This window comes from Brachionichthys hirsutus, chromosome 3 (assembly GCF_040956055.1).
Source record: "Brachionichthys hirsutus isolate HB-005 chromosome 3, CSIRO-AGI_Bhir_v1, whole genome shotgun sequence".
NCBI classification, from domain to species: Eukaryota; Metazoa; Chordata; class Actinopteri; order Lophiiformes; family Brachionichthyidae; genus Brachionichthys; species Brachionichthys hirsutus.
The window spans coordinates 6,576,083-6,603,111 of NC_090899.1; the positions used below are offsets into that span (position 1 = coordinate 6,576,083).

At 44.4% G+C, this 27,029-nt stretch overlaps 2 protein-coding genes across 3 annotated transcripts; both read right to left on the minus strand.

Annotated features, from left to right (window-relative positions):
• Positions 1 to 1,388: 1,388 nt before the first annotated feature.
• stx17 (syntaxin 17) lies at positions 1,389 to 7,630 on the minus strand. The gene is made up of 7 exons (XM_068756636.1): positions 7,515 to 7,630; positions 6,873 to 7,042; positions 6,717 to 6,782; positions 4,908 to 5,228; positions 4,518 to 4,568; positions 3,247 to 3,333; positions 1,389 to 1,653 (listed from the first exon to the last, which is right to left on the minus strand). The coding sequence occupies exons 2-7, from the start codon at positions 6,993 to 6,995 to the stop codon at positions 1,396 to 1,398; spliced, it is 906 nt and encodes a 301-aa protein (XP_068612737.1). The 5' UTR covers positions 6,996 to 7,042; positions 7,515 to 7,630; the 3' UTR covers positions 1,389 to 1,395.
• Positions 7,631 to 9,957: 2,327 nt separating this feature from the next.
• On the minus strand, positions 9,958 to 25,617 carry nr4a3 (nuclear receptor subfamily 4, group A, member 3). 2 transcript variants are annotated; one of them, XM_068755289.1, is made up of 7 exons: positions 25,500 to 25,617; positions 21,155 to 21,984; positions 16,873 to 17,002; positions 16,197 to 16,360; positions 15,901 to 16,100; positions 13,273 to 13,451; positions 9,958 to 11,755 (listed from the first exon to the last, which is right to left on the minus strand). In XM_068755289.1, the coding sequence occupies exons 2-7, from the start codon at positions 21,980 to 21,982 to the stop codon at positions 11,493 to 11,495; spliced, it is 1,764 nt and encodes a 587-aa protein (XP_068611390.1). In that variant the 5' UTR covers positions 21,983 to 21,984; positions 25,500 to 25,617; the 3' UTR covers positions 9,958 to 11,492. The 2 variants fall into 2 exon arrangements, with proteins under 2 accessions (XP_068611390.1, XP_068611398.1); XM_068755297.1 differs by lacking the exon at positions 25,500 to 25,617 and adding an exon at positions 24,870 to 24,945.
• Positions 25,618 to 27,029: the final 1,412 nt, after the last annotated feature.

Below are 27,029 nucleotides of genomic sequence, written 5' to 3' on the forward strand. Positions count from 1 at the left end.
ATATGAATGTCCCTAGGCAGGCCTTTCAGTGATCGGACTTCAGCACCGCCTCAGGTTCATCAGGAGGAAGGATATACGCTCGGGTGTGTAAAAGCTGCTCCAGACCTGCTGAAGTAGATCAAAGGTGCCTCTATTAACATTTTGTCTTATGCAATTACAAATTCTCTTCCCTTAAATCAATCTGTTAAAATAGAGATGTAAAATGATTGATTGCTGATATACCGAGATTGTAAAACAGTGAAACATTAAGAGCCAAAGCAGGCCTGATACCTTTTACTGGCACTGTAACACCCCTGAGTTGTGATCCTGGGAATCAAATAACAGGGGGGGGGGGGGTGAAATGGTGTACTTCCACATGGAATTTATGAAATGTTTGTTTTTGTTACTTGTGTCATCAAACTGGAGAAGAAAAGTGTTTCTCCCAGTGGAACACCTACGAGATTTAATCCGGCATTCATTTATGTCTGAGATTTTGGGACGAGTCTATATCCCTGATATCCACGGAGTGCGAATGAAATCAAAAGTGGGAACAGGATATTAAGCGTGTGGCCATTGTCAAGTCTCCTACATGTCCCGCCCTCCCATGGAAGCCAATGTGACACGTCGGCTCACACAGCAGAACAGGGGGGGGGGGGGGGGAGATGGGATACGATTCCTAAAACCATTCATGTTCGAGAGGAAGAAGAGTAAAAAAAAACTACAAAGAATCGTTTTTTTTAAATATATTAAAAACCATTTACAAGATATTGTGTTGTGTGATGCATTAACAGTCCGTCTCATGGATGTCACTGAGAGTTTACTGCCCATAAACTGAGACGCAACATATTCATGAAGGACACAGAGGCGGCGATGAAGGTCTGTCTTAAAAAGCTGCAGCAGTATCATCAGTAAACGGCAGTTTCTGACCCTCCCAGCCCCTGAAGTGATCTGGGTGGCAGCACTTTGGTGCTTTTTTTGTGTGCAATTGTCATTTCACACGTAGTAAATACAAGACTATCAAGCATATATTATATAAACAGAAAAAACAAAACCACACTGACCTGAGGCAAACAAAGAAAAACATTGTTCGTGCATCATTGTTGGGTCACCAGTTCAGCCGTTCACAAAGGAATATTTTTGATTTCTTCATAAGGGAAAGTGAGGCAAGATCACTTTTAAATGTAAATACTGTAGTGTTTATATATGTGAAATTTGACACCATTGATTTATTAATGAGCCACCTGCTACAGTCGTAAAGGGTTGATTAGCTGGGTTCAAACCGACTGTCCATCGTGCCGGTACGCATTCACACTGGAACATCACAGTAAGGCTGCTGTTGCGTAACTGTTCTACCACAGTGCTTGTTAGCATGTGTGTTCATTCAGTGGATTCTGATTGGCCAGCAGAGCTCCCAGATCATTTGACCTTGTCGGTCTCTGCTCCTGCTGATGGCTCTGGAGGTGGAGGTGCTGTCAGTTGTTTCATCCGGAGATCCACTCGGGCTTTGCGTTGTTTCAGGACCAGGTTCCCTCCTGCAAACCCCAGGGCTCCCCCTCCAAGAGCGGCAGCCACCCCTGCAGCTTTGAACCCGGCCAGAAGTCCGAGCGGACCTCCCAATACACCTCCCAGCAGCGCCCCAGCAATCGGCAACACCGTCAACTTGTAGCCTACAGCCTACAAAGACAGGAGGAAGACGCGTTTCAATGTATTCAACACACACACACACACACACACACACATTCAGTTTAAAACTGTTCAGTAGTTTAGAACTTTGTGGCTTCAAGACAGCCCCCCCCCCGTCAGAGTTTGGATGCGTCTGTCCTTTCATGATCACACATCAACCCACAAGAAGACGACACAAACAAGTCTGCAAACATTAATCGGCACCTCCGTGGCTGCACCGAAGCCTTTTCATCACCTCCGTTTCAGAGAAATCAGAGCGATGTCGGCTCTGCGTTATTACGGCTCTTATCATCAGACGGGAAGGTTTGCTTTTCTGATGACTCACACACACATTTAATGAACGCTTCATCATTAAATTAATCTAGTTCAAAAGCGAGCACCGTCTCCTCCTCTGTGGCAGTCGAGGGAATTTTAATTTCATCTGAGCCGAGTTAAAAGGACAGTGGGCACAGGTTGTGGAGGACAGGGGAAATTGGGCGTGTGTGTGTGTGTGTGTGTGTGTGTGTAATGCTATTTGACCTGATGACAGATTACAAGCTTTCAAACATGTTAGAACATCTGACATCCCTCTCATCTACTTTATCTCTCCAAACCACCCTTGTCTAATGTGCAGCCTGCAGCAACCTCACAGAGGTCAACCTTTGTTTGTACAGACCTTTTGGGTAAATACATTTCAAAAATTATTTTTATTATATGAGGTTTATGACCTAAATTTAAACTGGTAAAGGCCCAGACATATTTTCTCAAATATTTCTCCAAACAAAACTAAATTAGATTCTTTGATTTGATCAAATCTAGATTTGTTTTCATGCATACACACATTAAACGGCTCACGGTGATGCATTGTGTGAAATGCCAACTACATAATAAATGACACTCAGGTCTTTCTGTGAATGCTTCTGGAACTATTTTCTGGAAAAAAGAATTAGTCCCATAAAGGTTGTCTACTGTGTGCTCAGTAATGTGAACTCTATTTCTAGAAAGAGCTGTTGCGGTTTCATTCATTCATATATTCAGTAGAAGGAGAGACTAACTTTAATCTGGTTTTCTTATCTGATGAAACGCGACATTAAAATTCATCGCCTTTAGGATCTCAAATTAGAGTTTAATTACCTCCCTTTTTTTCCTAAAAGCGAGTATAGCAATTTAAGATAAACATTTCTTTCCTTTATTCTCAAACCAAAAATATATAAGATTTTTTTTTTCTGTGTTGTAGACTGACCGATCCTGTTTCAAGTGTGAAAGGCTCTTCCGTTGTTGGAATAAAATAATATAAAGTTACACTCAGTATGAACTGAATTGATAATGGAGGCCTGAATGCAAGTTGGAAAACCAGTCATTCAAACCTCTTCTCAACACACACACGTACACACGCACGCACGCACACGCACACACTTGTCTCACCCAACCTCTCTATCACTCTCCCTCCCTCCATTCCCCTCTATCCCTCTCTCTCTATTTCCTTAATTGCAGCTTTCCTCCGTATTCAAGTGGATCAATAGGGACAAACGCTGTGGAATGGCTGGGAGGCAAAGTGCCATCGATCTCCCCCATCTCCCAAACACTACACACACACACACACACCTTCCCCAGGCTCTTGGTCCCCTCCTCCACGTTGGCAGCGGCTGTGTTGACGTTGTCCTCTATGCTGTCAATCTTCTCCTGCTGGGACTGATGCACAGGAGTTAGACACACAAACAATATTAACACACACACCCTGCAGCAAGCAGTTTCACATGCACGCACACGCACACACACACACATATGCAAGAGCAACCACCTGTTGTGTATTATGCATATCTGCCCAAATTCTGTAGGTATACTAGAAGGAGATTTCAGGAGGGGTGGGGTCTTACAGGGTGTGTGCGTATACGTGTGTGATGCATTGTGTGTATCTCATGAAATATTCAGAGTGGCAGCTGCCTCTCTCCATGTGAAGGCTGGACAGACACAGTGACCAAACAACAACCATGACACTCTCCTCCTCTTCCTCCTCTTCCTCATCCTGAACTACAAAATCTTTTCTCACATTTTCCGGTCTGTCCCCGCCACTGGTTCTGTGACACAAATCAATGCAAATCTTCCCATTATTCCGTGACAGCGTGTAGATTTTAATCGGCCTGTGAGCAGACGCCGTTCTCCCAGCGTCACACATCACATCTTCTTCTCTCCTTTAACAGTCAAAGTTCAACCACAGCCCACATGGAACAGCAATGGGGATTTAAGGCTGTAACTAATCACGGATTCCATTATCAATTCATTGATTTTCAATGACAGATGAGTAAGAAAATAGTGAAAAATGCTACACCTGCTATCATTTTAACTTTAGTTTATCAGCTAACCATTGATAGAAGCCTGTACACTAATCACGTTGACGTGGTCACGTTCAGTATCTCCTGGGTTCAGGTGCTCACATGTTGGACCCACGATGTAGCACTAAAAATAAAAATAAATCAAATACGTGTGTCGATGACACAGTGACAAAAAAAACTGAGCTCCACTAATGAGTCCAGGTAAGAATGTTTGGCCTGAACTTCATGTCATTTCTTATGTTTTAAACTGAAATGATAATCAAATTCCGTTTGTTAGTTATGAGACACGTTTGACCCTCTTCATTCTGAATGGACATTTTAATAAATAAAAGAAATAATCAGGCACACTCAACAATAATTCAAACACCCTTTTAAAGGAGCCTTGAAAACACATTAAGAAACCGTCCTACGGAGCATGGGCTGCTAACCACACAACATGTTGTCCTGAGCTGAAAATGCTCTCAGAGGAGCCTTACTAGGCAACACACGGTCCAGAACGCACCACTGGATGTTAATGCTATTGGTGAGAGTGTTCGTACTCACATGAACCAGCAGGGAGAACTCTGTCACCAGGCCACTCAGCTCCTTCAGGTCCTGAGACAGAAACAGTCCCGTTCATTTCACGGTGACACTCGCCACACATACAGTCCAGTGCGTATGAGAATCTCACATTAAAGTGGCTCATTCTGTATATAAGCTTTGTGAAATCTCACAAGCACACACGCAGGTGAACAAGGTGTTTCCACACAGCAATGAGCGACAACAGGAGATCGGATTTACAAATCAAAGCTGTTCAACACCGCCTGATGGTCTATTTGCCTTTGAGAAATCAGTTTAAAAGAAATGTTTATGAGTCCCCGGTATGATGCCCAGGGCCTATGAGAGGGTTCTGTTCAAATCATGCAGGTCATGATCGGGCTCAGACGCACACACCTCTTCCAGGTTGTCCCAGGACTCAGTGGCACTCTCATCTAGGGGGATTTCTGGAAGGTAGAGTGACGTTTGCCTGCCAGACGTTGGCTCCTCACCCACACGGTCATCAGGAAGGTAACTGCTGGACACAGATCTGGACGGCTTTGCGGCTGCGGGTGGTGGCGGCTGAGATGCTGATCTAGAGTGTAAAAGCAGGAAGTCTTTGGCTGCGGCTGACGCCCTGTCTCTGACTGGCTTCACAAGCGCTTCCAGAGCGGCGGCGTCTTCAACACGAACCCGTGCACACAGCTTCTCCATCTCTCTGATGTTAGCTCTCAACTGCTGCAGGGAGACGGGGGGGGGGATGTTTGTTAATAAGATTGATCGTCGGGTATCAGAAAGGGGAGAGACAAGAAGTAAAGGAAATGCAAGTTAATGAGATGCTTAATTTGATTATAGGAGACTTGGGCAGGCTGAGGGACAAACCGCAGGATACAGAAACACAAGATGAGACAAAAAAAACAGCCGTTTCAGTGTGTGTGTGTGTGTGTGTGTGTGTGTGTGTGTGTGTGTATGTGTGTGTGTGTGTGCGTGTCTTTAATAAGGTTAAGATATGAGGGTGGGGAACTCCAGGGTCCCACATCCCACCATGGCCTGAGGGTGACAGGAGGATTACATCCCAGCCATCAGCCTTTCAGGTCGCAGCATGACCGGGGCTCGGGGGGGGTCAACAGACTGACGGTTACACATTCTGCTAATTACACAACATGAATAAACATACGTACACACCTCGTGTGTATAAAACACCCTGATTAACACAAAGACAGTTGAGTCAGGCGCCTGTCAGCCAGCAAATGAACCACAACCGTACGAGGATCACACACACACACAGGCACCAGCATCACTCCCCCCCCCCCCCCCCACATCCTGTGGTAAAGGTGGGGGTGGGGGTGGTGCTGCGTCTGCCTGTGCTTTAAGGGGGTCGGTAGGCAGCTATTGGGAGTCGGTGTCAATCATACAGGAACATGAGCAAACACACCGATCTGAAGCAGAGTAGCCTCGTCCATGCTCTAGTCTAGAGTCTGGATTAACCATGAAGACAAGGAAGAGCACTCTGTGTGTCCCCAAGGTTAGCAGGTTGACGGTGCGAGGATGGCTTTGGAGTTATTTCATCTTCAGAGACACGGTGGCTTCCAAGCAACAACCTTCCCAGAGGCATTTCACACCCAACATGTGAGCATGTACACACACACACACACACACACACACACACACACTAGTCACACACAGGGACATGGGTACATATGTCTTATGTGTTTCCGGCAAATGTGCACACACTTGCAGATATATGTGTGTGTGCTAAACTGGATCAAACCACCCCATTGGTATCCAACCACTGGTCTTCACTTGATTTCCAAAGACAAACGTGATAGTCAAAAATCAGGAAGCATTAACTTCCTACGAAACGAAACCTCCTACATGTCCATGCAAAATATACAATAATAATTGCAGGGTCACGCTTGAGCAAGAACTTTGAGAGACGATGGATTTAAATAACTTTACATTTACATTTCTGTCAGGCTCTGATTGAATAATGAAGTAAATGTGAAGCACTATTAGCAGCGGTTTTGCTACTTAAAGGTTGCTGCAGAGGTTCTGGCCTCCCCTTGTATTTTTTCACATGTATATATATATATATATATGCATGTGTGTAATCGTTTACCTTGTACTATGCTAAAAACATAATTCCGTTGTGTGTGTTTGTTGTGTCCAGCATGCCCATTATCAATGACAACAATAAAGCTTCTTCTTCTCCTCTTGAAGTTTTACCTGAACTGTTCTACTAGCGTTGATTTGCTCCTGATGAAGACGGTCCCATTGCTGGAAATGCTGGTACTGGGAACATAAAAGGGAAACTATGTGTTACCCGTCTGTGTTGCAGGTACTGTAACAGTGTAACTGAGAGGTTGTGATGCAAGGCGTCACCTTCTGGATGTTATTGTGGTGTCTCTGCAGCCTCTCCAGGTCTGTGGGCAGAACAACTTTAATGAACTTCTGGATCGGTACCTCCAGGCGCCTCAGAGTCAGCTTGTTGCCTTCCTCTGCCATGTGTCCTGCTCTCTGCTCTGGTTATCCAACAGCAGCCGTGGATGGGTCTAATAAAAATACAAATCAAACGATTCAACTTGTGACACATGTTGAATTGACTTCTCCATAAAGCCAATCATTTTAAGGAATGATTAAAGATTATTTACGTACATACAGATTAGCATCGTTCCCGAAACACATTTAAAGAACTATTTAGATGATTATTGACAGACAGAAATGCTAAATATTGAACACCTTTGGGTTTTGGCCCGTCATATTTCGCTGCTGGATAAAAACATTCTATCTATCGCGCCAGACTCAGTTTTTTCCTTCGTGTGGAAGTTTGCTTGAGAATAATTTATAATTTACGGTTGTTGCTTGTATCGGAGCTACATGAATGATCTAACACGCCTTTAGTTTGTTAGTCAAGCTTTATTCTTAATAGTTTTAGACCATAAAAGTTAGATGACGGATTGTAACAAGAAAAACCCAGAGTCGCCTGTTCATGGTCAAAAGACGAGGACAAACGGCGACACTTACCACATTCGGTGTAAAATACACATATACCCCCTAAAGATGGAAGCCGGCCTCCATGCCGATGAGAACATTAGTTAATAGCTACACCTGCTAATTTTGTGCGACGCTTTCAGTGTGTTTTCCCCCCCAGACTTGTTGTTTGTAAACAACTCTCTTCCCAGTGCGTCAATGAATGCGTTCCGGCCTCAACCAACGAGTACAATGAAAAAGGTTCCTCTTCGTTATCGCTTCTTACTGTAATAGCCTTAAATCTGATAAGAGAAGTCTCAGGTCTGTATTCATTATGCAAGAGAAACAAGTTGAGAAATAAATAATGGGGGAAATAAATATCTCGGTGTTTTCCTGGAGAATTACGAGATCAAGCTTGGAGAGATACATATAAAGATAATAGAAACAAACTGGGATGTTATTTAAAATAAATAAAATCACAAGTAGGTGGTGTTTGGAAGTGATTAGACTTAACGTCCTAGTGTGTTTTCAAACTTTTTACAACGGACGTGCAATGGGGTCAATATATTATTTTGGGCTCGCTATGTGTGTGGTAAGGTACTAACAACCATGCATAACAGCAAGACAGCCAAAATAACATGAATCTGATATAATTTCAGGCAGTGGGCAATATATCATTGCCAGGATAATTAAATAACACAGTAGTTAATATAACAATTATTATAATAATGTTGTTTTTAGAATGTTCATTTTCTTATTAAATAAATAGCAAATAAATTAGTGATTTAATTTAATCTGGCATATAGGCAAACGTTATTATTTTTGTTTCATTTTGCGTTTCGTAGATGGCTGCATATGTAAACACCTTCAGTGGTGCAGGAAGAGACATTCGGCATGATATTCATCATTATTGTGGTTGGAAGACAGACAAATAGACTGAATTGGGGTTCCCCCTCCTCTCCTCTGAGATCAGCCTGTGTGAGTGGGTCTATTGCATGTTTCCACTTCTCTTCTTCGGTACCTTTTACCTTTGACATTTAGGCCAACCCCCCACACACGCTTCCCTCAGCGGATGCTTCATGCATGGGGCCACAGTGTAACATTCCCCAGCTACAAGGGATTTCCCCTTACGCTGTGTGTGTGTGTGTGTGTGTGTGTGTGTGGGTGTGTGTGTAGGTGTGTACGTGTGCATGTGTGCCTGTTTCAGACTTAGGGGGAAGACTAAAAACAGAGCGAATTTCAAAACAGCAAAACATTCCAAATGTGTACTCCTGTTTGTGTGTGTGTGTGTGTAGGATCTTTAGCTGACATTTTAAACCAGGAAGTTTGACAGCAAAAGAAGAAGTCAGCAGGGAGCTCAGTTCACTTCTTACCTCCTCTCATTTTTTATTTTAAAAGCTGGTGACATCCACATCCTGATGCTCAGTCGTCTTTCTTCACAGCAGACATCTTGTAATTGTTTGAAAAAGCACAGGTGTTTTAATAATATCTATAATGGTTCAATTCTTAATCTGTACAACTTCACATTGAGCCGACGAAGCTAAATGGAATTCAGCCATCATTAACTTAATTGTTCACATCTCTGCTTCCCAAATCTTCAGATCAAATGTAACATCGTGTAAAGCTGCAGGTCTCTCTTCACGTGTTCTACAGCCAGCCTTAAATGGGACATTCGTTTCTGAAAGGATTAGAATATGCTATCCAACAGCGTGTGTGTGTGTGTGTGTGTGTGTGTGTGAGCGTGTGCGTGCCTATGCATGTACGTGTAAATATGTTCTAATGGGACTTCTAATTAAAACTCGGGGGTTTATCTGCTATCTGTCAGCGCTGATCGATTTGGCACGAGACCGACAGCTCTCTGTGTGCACGTAGGTCTGTGTGTGCACGTAGGTCTGTGTGTGCACATGCAAGTTTGAGTGTGTGTCTCGTGCATCAAGAACAGCTCTATGCTTCGTGCTCGTGTTATTTTTACTTGTCACTCAAACATGTCACTGTCTTAGAAAAAGGATTAACACATTTTCATTTGCACACACACACACACACACAGATAGACCCATTAACAATTTCACAACCCCAGTTGCTATCAATCACCTGGCTGTCTGAGAGAGGGAGTGTGTGTTAGTGCTCATGTTGTTGTGAAGGCGGGTGAGTGAGTGATGGCCGCGACAGTATAGACAGCATGTGCTGTGAAATGTCACCATGGCGATCGATGGTGTTTAACGAGGCTCGAGGCTGATCTGGACCTCATGCTAACATAAAGCTCTCCTCTTCTCCCTCTTCCTCCCCCTTCCCCACTCTTCTAATCCCCCCGTCTACTATCTGTGAGAACTCAAGGGACAAGACAGAGCTGGGCCTTTTACCTGTCAAGAGGATGTTGTGTCTGGTCTGAGACACAGACTCCCATTTTGTGTAATATCAAGTCCAACCAGTTCGAAACATTGCAATGTTTGGATTTCTTCATTTGGTGCTAAAGAAAATGAGGACACAGGACACACAGTCGGGCAGAATAATCATAACTAGTTTATGATTTCAAAGTGCTGAACAGAAAATCCAGTGAACCAAAAGAGAAAGAAAACAAAATGTACAGGAAACTCAAACCAAAGAGAGACATTGAAGAAAAAAAAAACAGTCACTTTTCTTTCTTTTTTTTTTCTCTTCTTCAGAAAACAATGCACAACTCGTACCACAATATTTGAAAAAGCTAAAAACACTCCAAAATATTAGTTTGTATATATATATTTATTTATATTTATATCTTTATAATTTGCTTTCTCATATTTCAAACTGCTGCCGTGAGTGTGCGAGTGGCTGTTGAAGGCCCAGGGACATCCCCATCGAGCTGCAGTCCGAGACACAAACACAGACTGAGCTGTTCTGACAAGCTACGGCAGCTCGACAGCTTAAAACACACCATGCATATGAACCTTGAAGTGTACACACAAGGACAGACGACGTCCTCCACGCTCTTACGTGGCCTCCGCTATAGAAATGAATAGAAAAAAAAAGAGCATGACTGCGGAATGTTTCACACCCAGACATACATCTGTTTGTCGAGCACCCTCCTCTTCCCGGCTCGCCGCTGGGCTGCAGGTAGGGTGTGTGTCTGTGCTTCTAAGCCCTTCTCAGGGTATAAGTGCTTCAAAAGCCAATTTCTGTCCATTTTCATTCCTCCGTACGCCACTTACGATTTAAAAATGTGTTAATAAAAACATACTAAAACGAGTCTGGGTGACTCGGTCATCGATAATTAGTGCACAGTATCTCCTCTGCTTCCTAAAGCGTTAATGGAGACTGTTTCTTTTAGCTACTGACAGTACAGGACAAGTCTTTGTATTGAAATAATTTTGAGTTAGAAATGAAACCATTCTCTGTCTGTTAAGCACTTAATAAATTGCACTTGGAATTAAGAGCCAACTCACCAGACCCTTCCATGTGTTTATGAAATGTCTGTGTCCTGCCTTGTAACCTTTCTGCATGTCTCTGGCTTGTGACCTTTCACATTGCAGCGCATTTCAGTATAAAAGAAGCCAGATTCCCTCAGTCAGCAGAAGGATCTAGAATACACAGTAACGCATGTTTCACTGGGACATCTTCAGCTTTGAGAACATTCGACACACCGACACCTTCACTAAGAAGAAGTCCTCAGACTGGATGAGCCAAGCCAAAACAGACAGTACAGTACTTATAAACCTTTCTTTTTAATCTCGCTGCATGAGATTCCACCCCAGACAGGGATAGGTCAGCAAAAAAGTCAATTATCTTTTGTCCACCTCGGCCCTGTCATCCTCCCCCCATATGAGAAAAACAGGAAGATCAAATAAAAAGTGATCAAATGTTTGCGTAATTGTCTTTTATACTGGTCAAGAGTGATTAGTTGGTTGTTTGTATGAGTGAAAAGCTTTTGATTGGGTCTTTGCCCTGCATCGGTCAGAGGGGAGTGGGTCTCTCTTGATGTGCGTGCGTGTTCCTCAAGGGGTAAAAGGCCTTAACAGGATGTGACGTGGGTTTTTCCTCTGTGGCCAACCGAAGCCTTCAGTAGGGCAGAGTGTCCAAGAACCTGTCAATCAATGGAGGAGGTGGTACCAGGTCCTCAAGCTTCAGGTAGAAGATTCGTTGAAGGCCCTGGGTCCTTTGGGAACGGAGCTCTGCCCTTAAACCCAAAATACGACTGAGGGGAGGTGCAGCCTTGGATGAGGAGGAAGAAGGGCCACAGCCCAGGTGGTCTCTGAGACAGCAAATCACTTTATTCTGCAGCTCCTCAACGCGCTTGGAGTCCTTCAGGCCAGGGACTTGTTCTGTGGATAGAAAGACAGAGATGTTGGGAGAACAAATCATTAAATGGTAAAAAAATGGAATCTATGGAAAAAAATAGACATAAACACATAAAGGCATCCATTCTGATTGTCATTCATTCAGCCAAAAGAACATTAGCAACATCTTCTATATTGAATTCCACCTCATTACCCACATGTCTAATGTTCTTAACAGGCCTTAACCCCTCTCACTCATTGCAGATCAATACCCACTCTAACATAATAAGCCCCCCACATACTGTGGCACACACACACACACACACACACACACAAAGTCTGTTTGTATATATATATATATAAAAGCAAGCAGACACACAAATTTAAGATGCTGACCTAAACAAAAATGCTCAACATTTAACTGATTTTTCGGTCCTGTGAGCGGTCAAATGAGATTAGAAACACACGCACACACACACAATGCTGCCCATAGCAACTCCTGCAGCACCCACTTAATGTGACACTAACTCATTCTGCAGAGTACAGCGTGTGCACCCCCCCACCACACACACACACACACACACACACACACACTGGAATGCACTAGCCAGTCTGTGCTGCAGGGAGGCTGTCACTAAGACCAGTCTCACTTTGAGGTATTCATTATCTGAAGCTTATTTATTGTTTGTTTATGTGACTCCTTTGTTTTTTCTGTTTGCTGCACCAGAGGCACTCCAGCCCTTCTTTCAACGTGGCTTTCAGACCCCTCACACGTTCTCTCGCTCCGCTCTCCCTATCCCTTCTTTCTCTATGTTAGCGAGCTCCTGGGGAGGGATCGAAGACCGCCTTTCTGCACAGGCCACTCTGAAGCGGTCGATGGCCCGGCAGCTCTGGCGACTCTGCCGTGACAGTGCGCTGTGTGCTTTGCTGAGGTGACAGAGCGCCGCTGAGAACAGCGTATATGTGTAGAGCCATGCTCCACGGTGGGCTGGTCGATCAGGCACAGCGTTAAGTGCTCCCCCAGAGAGCGAGGAAGGGGTTGGAGGGCTTAGATAGAGGACGAGAGGGTGGAAGAAGAGGAGGCGGTGGGGGGGGAAGGGGTAGGTAAGGAAGTGCACGGGGACGGGTTTTTATACCCATTACACATTTATACACTCTTTCCATCTTTGGCATGAAAAACAAGTGAACACTTCTGATTAAATTCTTCCTTTTCTGTCGTCTCAAGAGAGCTGTGGCGCTCCATTTTCACTGATGCATCCTGATTAGAAGGCCAGGTGTGTGGCAGGTGCAGCAGGTGCTCCCGGGTATCGGGTTCTAGTTTCAGGCTAAGATGCGTGAGAACATGCATGCACGTGCTCATCTTTGAGCCCATGTGTGACATTAGTGGGTATTTCTCTCTTTTCGCTGTCACATTGAATCACCCACCCAAATGAAAGAAAGGTGTGCTGCCGTGTTGACGCAAAAGTGCAGTTTAACTTTAAAATAACGCCATTTTTCGTGCTGGATTTGCGCAATTTATTTCGACTGATTGTAATTTTGAACTTTATCTCTTATAGCCTTACCGGTGAGCAGCACGAGGGCGGCCAGGCAGGAAAAGGCAGAGGCATCCAGGTGTAGGTTCTGGAGGTGAGTGGAGAAGTCACGGATGGAGTCCAGCCATTCCCCAAACCCCCGAAGGCACTGGAACCTGTGCAGCACCAAGCCGTTACAGAACACGAGTTTATCTTCCGACAACATCGACCTGAAACAACAGAGAAAATGTAAGACAACAGTTAGACGCCTCTTCCAATGAAATGCAGCATTTCCCCCCTTATTTATTGTAAATACAGTTTGAGACGCCAAGGCAAGGAAACAATCACAATAAAAACCAGTGAGAAAACCTGGCAGAATGCACGTTCACACACGAACACAATCAAAAGCAGGCACGCAGCGGATTAGAGTTGTGCTTTCCAAATTACAGCATTTTAAAACATTCCTGTGCTTCCTTCTGGTGGGGTGAACGGTTAAAGCCAAGGGTTGCTCTTTATTTAACGTTAGGTAAACTATTATGGCTTTAATGTGCCCGGACTGTGGCGTGCAATGGAAACACAAACACAAAGACTTAATGAGGAAATGGAAAGAGTTCAGAGATTATTCACGACGTACAACATCCCATTTCTTCACCGATGAGTGGGGGGGGGGGGGGGGGGGGGGGGGAGATAACAAGCAGTGAATGAAGGAGGGCTATGACTATTCTTTATTGGGGCCTACGAGACGAGTGTGGTTTGCTTTAGAGAGCTAGTAAAAGTATTTAGCTTTTAGATCTCGAGAAGACAACAAAGGGTCGTTGGAGGAGAGACGCAGGATGTCGGATGAGGGAGAAAGTATGTGTTTAGAGAGAACGAGGGGGGGGGCTCAACATGGGTTAAGCAATTATCAGGAGCAGATGAAATACCATGTATAACTAATTATACTTATTACAGTTCAAAAGATGTACTCCATCCACTCCATACAGAATACATGCACACAGATACTTGCACATCGCCATCTCTGTCAGGAATACGTTACGTTACAAAACTCACGGACACGCAAGCACGAAACGTGATCAGAAAGTCATCAGGGACAAAGTGGTCATCCATGCGGGTGTTGGGAGAGGCCGGAAGTGAGTTTGTTGACGTTTTGTGCGGTTTAAAGCTAAGACAATAGTTTAGTCTCAAATTTATGCCATTTTCTGGATTTGCCCTTTCTTTTTTTTCGAAGCAAAGCCAAAGCTTGATAGGGCATTGATTATATGGCTGCCCTTCAAATATATCATGAAGTAGTATTTATATTTGTAATCTTTAGAAAACAATAGTAGAGATTTAGATGCAGCAAGGTGGAATACATTAAACTGACATTTACGATATTTCTAAATAATAAATGGTCCTAGCAGATGAGCAAAACTGCTTTGACACACACAGACACACACACACACAGACATGCACAGCTGGATGTCTACCACACATTCCACTCAACCCTGACTACACTGTCGCCACGGTAATCAACCAATAACCACAGAAACTGTTTGGTAACAGGGTGCCGACAGCAACGCCGGCCCAGAAGACTGGAGCAAATTTACTCTCTACACACTGAACATGTCCTCACAATCACACAGACGCACACTTGAGGAGCCGCCTGCGAGGCGTCTGAGTTCAACACAGGGTCAACGCAGGACCGCGTCAACAACGAGGCAAGAGCGAGGGCCGCCACCTCGGCTCTCACGGAAAGCAGACAAGTGAAGATGCCGCTGTTTGTGTGTGTTTTCCTCGGTGCCGTGGGAGTTTGGCTGCTTGGAAGATGAGCAATGTGTGTGTGTGAACATGTGTGTGTGCGCGCTTGAAAGATCCCATATGAGTCCACAAGTTAGCGTGAGTCAAAGTCCTGGCCAGATCCCTCCCCTGCTGGGACTGTGATGCCACCACCCAATCCTCTACCCACCCTGCACCTGGACCTACACCAGGAGGAGGAGAGAACTTTGCTAGTCTACATCATCATCATCATCATCATCGCGGATGTGTGTGTGTGCTTGTGTGAGTAAGTGTGCTTGTGTGTATGACTGTGTTGGTTTTCTGCCCCAGACGACAGTGCAGACAAAAGGATGAGCTTGTAGCCCAATCCTCCATCCTCCTCCCCGTAAATTTAACTAGACGCATGCCTTGCAAGAGCAAACTGGTAACCCCGGGCGATTCTGAGGCAGAGATGGGCAGGGGCAGCCATAACGGCACCACGAGTATCCATGACTGAGACGCACATGCGCTTGCACACATGCATTATATAACAGTATATAATAAACATGAGGTAAATGTTTGACTACTTTTTTCCTTTGAAAACAGCCTTTTTCAGTTTGTCAGCTGACGGGCTTCTCTGCTGTACCGGTCCGTGATCCCATTAGTTCATCATGCTAGCACAGCTTCAGCCCACAGAACACACACAGGGTCCTCTGTGCGTCAGATATCAGACGAGCAAAGCAGAACTCTGTGGGTGTAGCTGCTGTCATAGCGACAGACGCCATTCACAATTTGGTTCATATGGCGATTACTCAGCTCCACTCCTACTCTGGAGAACCACTAACATAGCAATAAATAGTTTTGCCAGCACGGTTATACTCTGGTCTAGAATGTAATAGTGTGTGTCTGTGTGTGTGTGCACAGGCGGCCTTTTCTCTTTCTCACCTGTGAGCCAATCGCAGGACAAACAGCTCCAGGAAAGCAGAATCTATGAGCAGGTTCTGATCGTCGCGCTGAAGCTCAGAGAACCCGGGAAGCCGGTCAGCCCAGCAACGCGTGGTCTCCATGGAGAGGGTGAGGAGCCTATAGAAGAGCTGGATGTGCTCGGCATCTGAGGAGGAGGTCGGCGGATCGGCAGCACTGAACTGTGGAGGGGGGGGGGGGGGAAGAAACCAATGAACAAGTCCTATTTCTCATTTGTATTTCCTGACCTAACAGGAACAGGGGATTATTTGGGGTACCTGGTTGTAGTCGAGGTCGCGGGGCGTGCAGTGCGAATAAGCCCTGAGCAGAGCGGAGAGCAGGCTTAGGGGTGGAGAAGGAGGAGATGCTTCCGTCTGCAGGGGGCTCTTTGGTTTGGAAGGCAAGCGACCTCGGCGCCCCTTCAAGCTATCGGTGCGGACCACTAAAAACATAATATAAAAAAAAAGAATGAAGCATGTAAGAAGACAGCCAGCAAAACTTAGGAGGCTGTGCCGTTCAGTGACATCTCAACAAAATGCACAAAGAAAGATTTTCTCTAACTGCAAGTTGTCGGCAATGCGTAGAGGCAGAATTACAAATACAGAGTGGTTTGTATTTGCAGCGCTCCCAACATTCCCACAATCCCTTCACAGGAATCTATTTGCCAGCAGATGGCACTGGAGCAATTCAACGATGGGACTGCAGCCCTGTGAGGAGGACAGAGAAGTGTGTGTGTGTGTGTGTGTGTGTGTGAGTGTGTGGTTATGTTGGGGTTTATGTGTGTGTGAGAGAGACAGGTGACAAACCTCAAAGAAATGAGGACAATGTTAATACCACGCAACCGGGGACTTTACTAGACCCACTTTATTTGGCCATGTGTCCCAGTACTGCTGTGCCCTTGTACATATCCTGTGCAGGGTGTGTCAGGGGGGTATCAGGTGTGCCGTCTCTTACCTTCCTTCACCATGCCAACACTCAGACACTTCTGGAAGCGGCAGTACTGGCAGCGATTGCGTCTCCTCTTGTCCACAGGACAGTTCTTGCTGGCCAGGCAGACGTACTTGGCGTTTTTCTGCACAGTGCGCTGGAGAGAGAAGAAACGCACCAATAATCAGCCTCCAAACGCAATCAACAACCGAGTATTTGATTTGCTTAATTCAATTTCTGTTTGCCCCCTCCCCCCCTCCCACCCCCATCAAAGAATGGAAGCAGAAGCTCGCAGGTCATATTTTAATTACGTGCTGAAAGGCGGCAGTGACATCAGTATAATTAGATAAAATTAATTTTCCAACAAGCCTCGCCTGCAGGAGGAACAATTTTATTAGCGCCGGAACTGACAATGGGAAAGCGGGTCCCGCGAGACAGAGGGGGGGGGGGACACACAACGGCCATGAGGGCTGCGTGATGATCAGATTGTTTGTGAAGCTCGTGGGTCAGCTCGTGGCACCTCCGTGGACTCCCCGCATTGCGCCTCTCTCGGTGGTCCCCGCGGGAGCTGTTTTCAATGACCCTTATTAAAATGAACTCAGAAACGGGCCACGCAGGAGGTCACGCAGGAGGCCACGCAGGAGGTCACGCAGGAGGTCACGCAGGAGGTCACGCGCGCTCCCGCACAAGACAGTATAAGAACAGACACCGTATTGCAGAGCGAATGCGCTCCAGTGGGGGGGAATCCCGCGCGCGTGGGGCTGGATAAAGAACAGAAGTCGTCTGTTCTCGGCTTGGATAGTTCGGGTCACCGCCAGAAAGCAACATCCACGCTCACACACACACTAATAGATTCTGGTTTGGGAACCAGAGTTGCCGGTTCGCGACCGGATTGAGGCTGTTCAAGAACACTAAAGGCGTGAGGAGTGGGGACTGGTGGTTGGAGAGGTGCCGGTTTGACTCCTGAGCAATGCCCTTGTGCAAGGCACTGACCCCCCCAAAATTTGACCCTCACTCGACAATCTCTCTGTTAATTTGTATGTAAATTAAATTGAATGTCGGGTGGAAAAATAATTTCCCCACGCAGGATTAATAAAGGAAACTTCCTTCTTCTTCCTCTTTACAGGTGTCACGACATGACTCGAGAGGAGTTTGCGTGTTCTCCCTGCGTCTACGTGGGTTCTCTCCGGGATTCTCCGGCTTCCTCCCACCGCAAATTAGGTGAATTGGAGATTCTAAATAGTGCTTAATGTTAATTGTACACTGTCCCTGTAACTAACTAAATAACTGCAGTTTTCACGCAAGCAAAAATAGGCACAAACTGTAAATTAAACTAACAACACGTAGGTCGTGTCGCGGCATCTTCTCTTCTTCAACGCCTCAAGAACGCACACGCATAAAATGAAATCCAATTAGAACCCCCCCGCGTCACACATGATCTTGCCCGGGAGACCAATAACGCACCAATTACTGCATATGCTCCGGCGCGACTGCGCCACCGGCGCGTAATGTGAGCCGGCACAGGATGAGAGTTGTTGCCATGGCTCCGTGGATCGCTGTGGACGTGTCCCTGCCATTCCTTCAATGGTCAGTGACCCGTGAGCGCGACGATAAGTTAATTATGGTCATTAATGTGGTTGAGGGGAAACACCATCCGTTTATTGGGGACCCAAAACTCCATTGGAGAGGTTGGATGTAGCACAAATATATATATATATATTTTTATTAAACAAATCTCAACTCATTTTAAATATATTTCCACAACTTTAATTTACATATTTTCCATAAGTTGGTCTGAATTAAAGGGGTTGACTTTAAGGGGTTTTAAGATAACTGATTGGTTTTAAACCCTTTTTTCTCAATAAGAGTTTATGTTGTTTTTCTACTGAATAGAGTTCCGTGAAAAGAGTGAAACTTCTTCCCCTCACTGACATCATGGCATAATCTAATAAATAGCCGGCTCCATAAAAGCCTCAGTCTGAAATAATCAATTAAGGCTCTGATGAGAGCTCCTGACTAGATATTCTCAGTGGATGCCTCTGTATGATGGACAAAAACATGCACAGATATCAACATAATTATCAAATCTGAAGAGCCTTCTTGTGGTCTGTATGGTGCAACCTATAAAAGGTTTTTGTTATTGTGTTCTATTTCATTCATCTAATCTGTTTTGTAATTGGCTTGGTTGAATAAAAAAAAACTGAAATCACAGCAGGAATGTTTGCAACTGAGATGACTTAATTCAAGTGAAAAATACTTTGGAGACTGAGTTATATATGCCTAAATCACATTCACAAATGAACTCATACCCCCTTACAGATCATGCAGAGGTGCATATTCTTGACATGTAACATGTGCTAATAGCCTGGGCTTTAAATTGAAAGCCTTTAGGCTCGAAACAGATTGCTATTCATCACCCTTTCTACGTCTTGGGCATGCAGCATTAAAATCACACAGTGAACTAATGCATTTGACTAACTCATAGGCTACCTTTTATTTTGTTATGTCTAGCATAATGCTTTATCGTATTAGCGGAGGTCTTGCTTTTAATTGAAATAAAATTGCATACTGGCACAATAAATTAATGGAATCCAGTGAATGGACTGTATTACGCCACAGAATTAATAAAGAATGGGAAAACAAATGATTTGTTCAGGGGGTGAAAGTTAATTCACTTTCAAAATGTCTTTCAAATTGGACTAATGAAATAACAATATTTTACAGACAGACCCTGCTGTGCTCTAACACCTACCGGTAATAACTATTCAGGGATAAATGAATATAATCAGTATATATTAGCACACAGTAAAACACTAGGAGCAGGAGGAGGAGGAGGAGTGTCGGGGCACCTTTTTGATGCTGCATCTCGGAGTCGGTGTTTTGACAGAGGGCGACATGTGAACATGCTTCTTTGCTGCGTATGTCCTGTTTGCACCTTCGTGCATGTGTGAAGGAAACATTTGACAGACTGTGCGGCAGCTGAACGCTGTTGAAAGCAGACAGCCTGCGGCCTGCTACATCCAGACACTGCTTTCATTCATTATCAAATTAAAAACCAATAGTGAAACTAATTGAAAACAAGATGCATTACTCCCAGTCTCACATACGTCTGTGTTTGCACCCTACTTAATTTCACTCTTTTTTTTTTTCATACAAACAATAGAATCTCCAACAAATGCGTCAGAAAATGTTGGGGGTCACAAACTGTCCTGTCATTCCCTCAGGCTGAATTCATTGTAGCTTAATTTAAGTATTAAGTATACTACTGTGTTTCATGACTTGCACAAGGAAAGTGAGAAAACTGTCTGCGTAAAAAACCCATGTCTTGATATCACTAATCTAGGAGTTCTGTGTGGGAGCATGCGAGGTTACAGGGGATATGAGAGCATGAGCTGAGAGGCGTTCGACTGAATCATTTCACGAACTGAGTCGAAAGCTGATACATATGGATAGTATATTATGTCAGTGAATTGTGGTCAATATTCTGGCGCCGATGTCTTCAAAAATACCGAAAGGAAACTTTGATTTCAAGCATTGCTTTTCCAATATTAAAAAGTAATTTCCCCTGTATGTTTGATTGAGAATACATTTCACACACACACACACACACACACACACACACTCGTTTCCACTTGGCTGCTGGGAGAGATGACCCCTGTGGGTGAATAACTGTTATATCAGGACTTTACAAATAATCTAATTGAGAGTGAAGAATGGATGAGAGGCACATGGAAGAAATGACTGTGTGTTTGCGTGTGTGTGTGAAATTTATTCTCAATCACGGAAAATTACTTTATATCCGTGGAAAAGGAATGCATGAAATCCAAGTTTTAAAGTTTCATCATCAAGAAGAAGCACTTAAAAATAAAAGTGCTTCATCTAAAAAGAAAATATGAAAAAACCATCTCAAGTGACTAATTTAATATTTGATATAATATTAGATAACTTTAGTGATGCAGATTGATCATTGCGTCAGCATCATTTCCTGTTACTGCTCAGTGCGGAGTTATTTTAAATACAGCACTTATTCCAGTGGTTTTCAACCTATGCATGGTTTGGCCCCTTAATGTCTCCCAAAGTACATCCGAGGGGCCTTCAGATGATTTGTGGGAGAAAAAGAAGAAAACTTTAACTCTGTCTGCATTAAAAACGTTATTTATTTCCTGAGTTTATAGTATAAATCATATTTAATCCATATTTTAATCAGATAGGGTGTGAATCACTCCAAAAAAGGGCTGAATCTTTTCTGATAGTTTTAAAGTAAAATTTAAACTGCAAGAACATCCCTGTATGATTGAAGGATTATTACCTTGAAGAAGCCCTTGCAGCCCTCACATGTGCGCACGCCATAGTGCTGGCAGGCCGCATTGTCTCCACACACTGCACAGGCTCCTTCTCCTTGGGGGCCACGCTGGGGAGGCGAGGGCAGGCTGTCTCCTAGGAGTGGGCCACAGGGCCCCAGAGCCAGGGACCGGAAGGCGAGACTGCTGCCTCCAGCGCCACGGTGCAGCTGGTACATTGACTGCTCCAGAGGCTGACCGTGATGATGGGAGACCGAGGATGAGGAAGAGGAGGATGTGCGAACCAGTCCTCCCCCTATGTTCTCGTAGCCGCTGACATTGCTGCCGCTGTGGGGCGGTGAATGCTGGTAAAAGTGTGGGAATCGTGACGACTTGAGCGGACCCGCATCCATGCTTGAGCCCAGAGAGTGGGGGTGTGATGGAGGGGCCAGGGAGTGCTCGTCCCAGAGGAAAGAGGCACCAGGCTGGGCAGGTAGGGACGGGGTGGTGGGAGTGGAGGGGGGTGACTGTTTAAAGTACATGCTGGAGGAGGACATGGCCTCCAGTGGTGGAGCGGTTGGGTAGCTCTCCTCCTCCTTTTTAATGATGGGCCTGTGTGGAGGCATCTGGTAGAGACAGGACGACTTGGGCTCATAGCCCCCCTCCACAAAGACGTTGAAGCTCGGGAGGGAGGTGGTTGCAGCGGCAGCAGAGATCTCACCACCTCCCAGGTCTAACTTGGTGTAGTCAGGGGTCATGAGTTCAGAGCTGTAGCTGTCACCCTGGTAACTAAAGGACTGTCCAGAGTAGGCAGAGCCTGGAGGAGCAGGCCCGTACTGAGCCTGCACACAGGGCATGTCTGTCAGGGCACAGAACATATGACAACATTAGAAAGGTGAGCTACAACAGAAAGCACGTATTCCATTCACCTTTTCATTCTAAATGCATTTTTATGGTGTTAGTAGAGTACAGATCTCTGACAACAATCAGAAGTCAGTGAGCAACATTTAGTAGAACGCACATTTGGACAAAAATGCAGGCCAAAGAAGCAAACTTATACAGAACACAGGGACTCTGCTGGATGTGCACACATGACTAGTGAGAAACAGGGCTGAATACATAAAAGTGTCCACACAGCTCTATTGGAACAGGCAGTTGTTTCAGCTCTTAAGGGTGTCGGAAATATCTTTCCAAGAACTGAATTTCCACCAACACGTGTCACATTTCTACAGAAGCCCTAAAGTCCTTCCGATAAGGTGATTTTTAAAATGAAAATCTTGTGCATACAAGGTATTATCTGGCACTGCTAAGTAAAGGCCACTACTGACTGCATGGAATAAAGGCGTCATGACACCAGTATTAGAAAAGTAAAATCTTTAGAAAAGAAAAAGTCCTTAATCTGACAAGTTGTTTTTTTCTGTTATTTCAAACATTGTTTAATGATTGGTATCATCATATTTTTTTAATCTTGTAACCATAATACTGCATTATTGTAATGAAAATAAGCACATGGCAAATGTGAACCACATGTTGGTGGAAACGGGTTCTGTTGTGAACATTTTGATCACACTGATCAAGATGAGGTTTATGATATAATCATCATCCAAACTGAACTGGGGACTGAACTGATCTGAGATCTGGATAGTTCTCATAATTAATGTTTACAAGTCTACAAGTATCATGTGCACATGATAATTAAATAGTTTATATTGCATATTAACTTGTGCGCATTAGTTATTCTCTATACGCACCAGATAATAACTGGTGCGTATAGATAATTAACCTGTGCGTAAAAGTTATGATCTTTCCGAACTGCAGTTATTCAGTGCGCAATTCAGAGGCAGGGCAGTCAAACCAAAGATCCACGCTGAAATGTTATGCGTGTGTGTGCGCGCGCGCACGGATAGAGTGTGTGGGTTGGTTGCACACTGGTTAGTCAGATGGCAAAGCAGATGAGATAACATTAAATAATAATAATGGAACCCCATGGTGGTGCTGGATACTTGCTGCGCAACCCACGCGCGCACACACACGCACACACACACACACTTCCTGCAGCGGCTGCCAATATTTCTTATTCAAATCTGTCACACTGCCAGCATTGGAGGGCACAGCCTCATCATCATCGGTGCGTCTTATCAAACGCCTTATGTAATACAGCTCGCTTGCGTTTTCGTGCGTGCTTCTGTACGCGTACACGTAGAACGTGCACGGAAAAAACAGTCAGCGCAGCCCAGGGTTTATGGTATTTACTCGTCGCTCCAGAGTTGGAGAACTGTCAACACAGCGCCGTTCCCATTGACGCCCAGCGAGGTCGGCGCGCTGGGGTAAACGCACGCTTCCTCGCGCGTCATGCTCGTCTCATCAAATAAGGGACACGTCTGTCCTGTTGTTGTAAAATCACACCTTAAATACCTTCATCCTAACAGACACACTCAGGCCCAGCCGTGGAATTACGGACACATTTACAGTTGCATAAAATAAAATAAAATCTGATGTAAAATGAATCGGTGACGACTCCAATTTTTTTTAATGCAAATTAAGGGGGGGGGGGGGGGGGGGGTCCAAAAACAAAAGGATGACTCAAAGAGTACATTAGGAAATGCATACAAAAGGGGCCATTCATTTAATTCATCCATTTCCCTTTTTTTGTGTTCTTTAGATGAGTTATAACTAAAGAACAAACGGCGATGTCTGAGACTGGACATGGTGGGGAAATCATAATAATAAAAAAATATATACATTTAAAACAATGAGAATTACAACAAAAATCGTCCCCTATATTATATTATATTAAATATTCATTATTGTTCTCACAATTAACTAATAAAGTATCAGACACATGACTCAGAGACAGATCTCATGGCAACATTGTTTTTAAATTGAGGATGCGAGTCAAGCTGTGGGCCTGAGGTTGACGTCATCCTTTTTGATTTCTTTGAACAATTGACCCACGTGGAAAAACACACATCCAGTGTTGTGGGCGTCATCGGCCTGTCTGCAGTCATACCTCGTGATTTAACTGTTTAAGTGCTTGAGGAAGGAGAGAGTGATTCTAGGAGGACAGTAGTGACTGTGTCTCTGCGTCTCGGGCGCGTCCGGTGTTTATGGAGACATTACGCATATATTTAAATACAAGGAAGTGAGGTGAGAGACAAAAAGAGTGAAAGTGAAGTAAAGCAATTTTTTTTGCATAACAACACACGTATATAATCATAGATTTAACATTTTATTTGGGCTGTGATGTTTTCCTGAGTGTGAGGAAAGGATCGTTTGATGAGACGCACACCTACGCGCACACACACACACACACCCACACACCCACACACACATTTCCATCACTAAAGAGGTGGTAGATGTCAATATGAACCTGTGTATGTTCACTCTGCCAATAACATGCACCCTTATCTTGACAAGAACAAGTAAAACCGCTTCTCTCTGCAAACGTCTCGTCCTCTTTGTAGCTTTACATTTGGTGGCGAGTCCTTCACATAACACGCACACGCACACACCCACACCCACACCCACACACACACACACACACACACACACACACACACACGTGTGCATGCCCTGTCACTTATTGTAGATGTGCAACAGTATTTTTTATGTTGTTGTGAATCTGGAAACTTTCCATAGTCCAACACCACCACCAGATTGCCTTTATTAAACGTGCATGCGCGTGTTTGTGTGTGAAAGCAAAGACAAGTCGGTGCAGCGAGGCGAAGAGCAGCGATCTCTAACCTCGAGGTGAGCGTTTCAACTGGACAAACTGCAGCTGTTCCAATAACTGAGCACGCTTGTTCATTGTCAGAATGCCATAGATCTAACAAATAAAAACATGAAGTTGCAGACATAAATTTAAAAAACAGTTTTTTGTGTGTGTCCATGAATCATTAAGATTTTTCTTTTTGATTTCAGTGGCCTGTACAAAAAAAAATACTTTTCACATAAATCCACATGAAGGGAGGAGCCATAATCACACCGTTTATAAATGAAATATACTATTTAAGGTTTTTATAATAATGGACATTAAATATTTGTTTATGAATAAACAGAAATTAAACAAGCAGCAGAGAGATAGTGTTGTCTATTTTAGTTATCAAGGTCAAGTCTTTTGTACTTTACTTCGAATCATGTGTCTCATATTTCTGAAAGTCTGTTTTCATCTGTATAAAACGCCAATCAAACGCACCATAGGCACCAAAAACAGACCCGAGGCAGTGACAGCAGTCACACTTCTGCCAAGAGTTTCAGCTGTCAAAAAAGATCAGAGAAATAAAGTGAGGAAGAGCGACAGACGAAAGGACAGAATGGAAGAGAGAGAAAATAAAGGAACAGAGGAAAGGCAAAGGGAAGGTCTGGGGACCTTACCTGGTGAAAGAGCCTCGCGCTGAATGGTGCTGGGTGTCCGGGGCTGGGGGGTAGCGTGGCTGCGGCCGGGACAGGGCTCCTGGAGCAGGGAAGATTCGGCAGATGACGCGGGCGTGTCCGATCGCCGTGACTCGGAGCTCGGTTGGGCGCGCTCTTCCGACCCTCTGTCTGGGGGGGGCAGATATGTCTGAGTTACGGCCAGGCGGTATGATCACTTCAGATTTGGGTGCAGTTATCTCCACTCAGAGATCTTAAATCAGCTCACGCAAGACGCAACCTTTTTTTCCCCCGAGTCTGTGAGCACTGGCATCAAAACTTCATTTAGCATCTTTAAAGCTTAATATTCCTGACAATCCAACACATTTGAGCACAGATAAATGTGCAATTGTAATTTTTTTTTACTCAAAAGGAAAATATACTTGATAAAACTATATTCTGACAGATAAAAAAAACATATACTACTGTGTGAAGGAAGATTGCAGTATTTTAAAAGCGCATGCGTATAAGTTCAATTATGAATACCCACATGGAGGATGTCTAGTTTTCACATAAAATACACATCGACAAATGTTGGCCTTATATGTTACTGAAGCCATCGAGAAAATTCTGAACCACAACTGAGGACTTCAAGCTCATTTCAGGACTTCCACCCACGTGGACAAGTCTCATTCTAAGCTGTGGTTCCTTTATAAAAGTTGCCTTTTGCGCTACAAAAATACAAAGATCAAAACCACGCGTAACTTCTAGAAAACATACCTCAAAAAGTCACAACTTTCAAAAAGAAAAAAAGCAGTTAGTGCAGTGCCTTCAGGTCATCGCTTTTCTTGCCTCTGATCACTCCGGCAGGGTTCAAGAGGGAGAGAGCGGCTTTTAAGAGCCAGACCTAAAAGCAAACCAACGGACCCGTGCGCCGTGCGCCGTGCGCCTCTAACTCCCTTCACTGCAAAGGGAAGCACAGTGGCCGCCGGATTTCAAGGCTCAGAGTCTCTCTCTCTCTCTCTCTCTCTCTCAGCTGCCCTTGATTGCAGTCTACAGATCGATTTCACATGCTTCTTAATACTGTGATGACAATTCAAAGTCGTCACATCAAAGTCTATACGTTCTTCTCCTATCATCCACAGCTCAAACTCTACTCGGTATTGAACACATAATCGATACTTTCTCTCGCAGTTCCGAGACCCGATAAACCAAACCGCGTCGGGCTGTGTATAAAACTGATTGGATTAGGCTGGTTTCGAAACAATTAAGCCACTGTTGGTTGGTAAAAGCAGAAATGAGATTTTCTATTGCTAAAAGGCAAACCACTCAAGGAACTGCTGACGGTGTATAAATGCGCTTGTATAACTTTGTGAAAGGTTAACTGAGTTCAAATAAAATCAGGCAACTATTAAAAAACTAAATTCCGTAAAAGGTTATCTTTTTTTTTTTTCCAAATGAGCGCAGGTCTCTCTTTGTGCCTGTCGCCGAGGCTCTGCCCTGCGCGCACCGGTAACCAAGAGAACGACTAATAGCCGAAAAGCACGCGCCCCG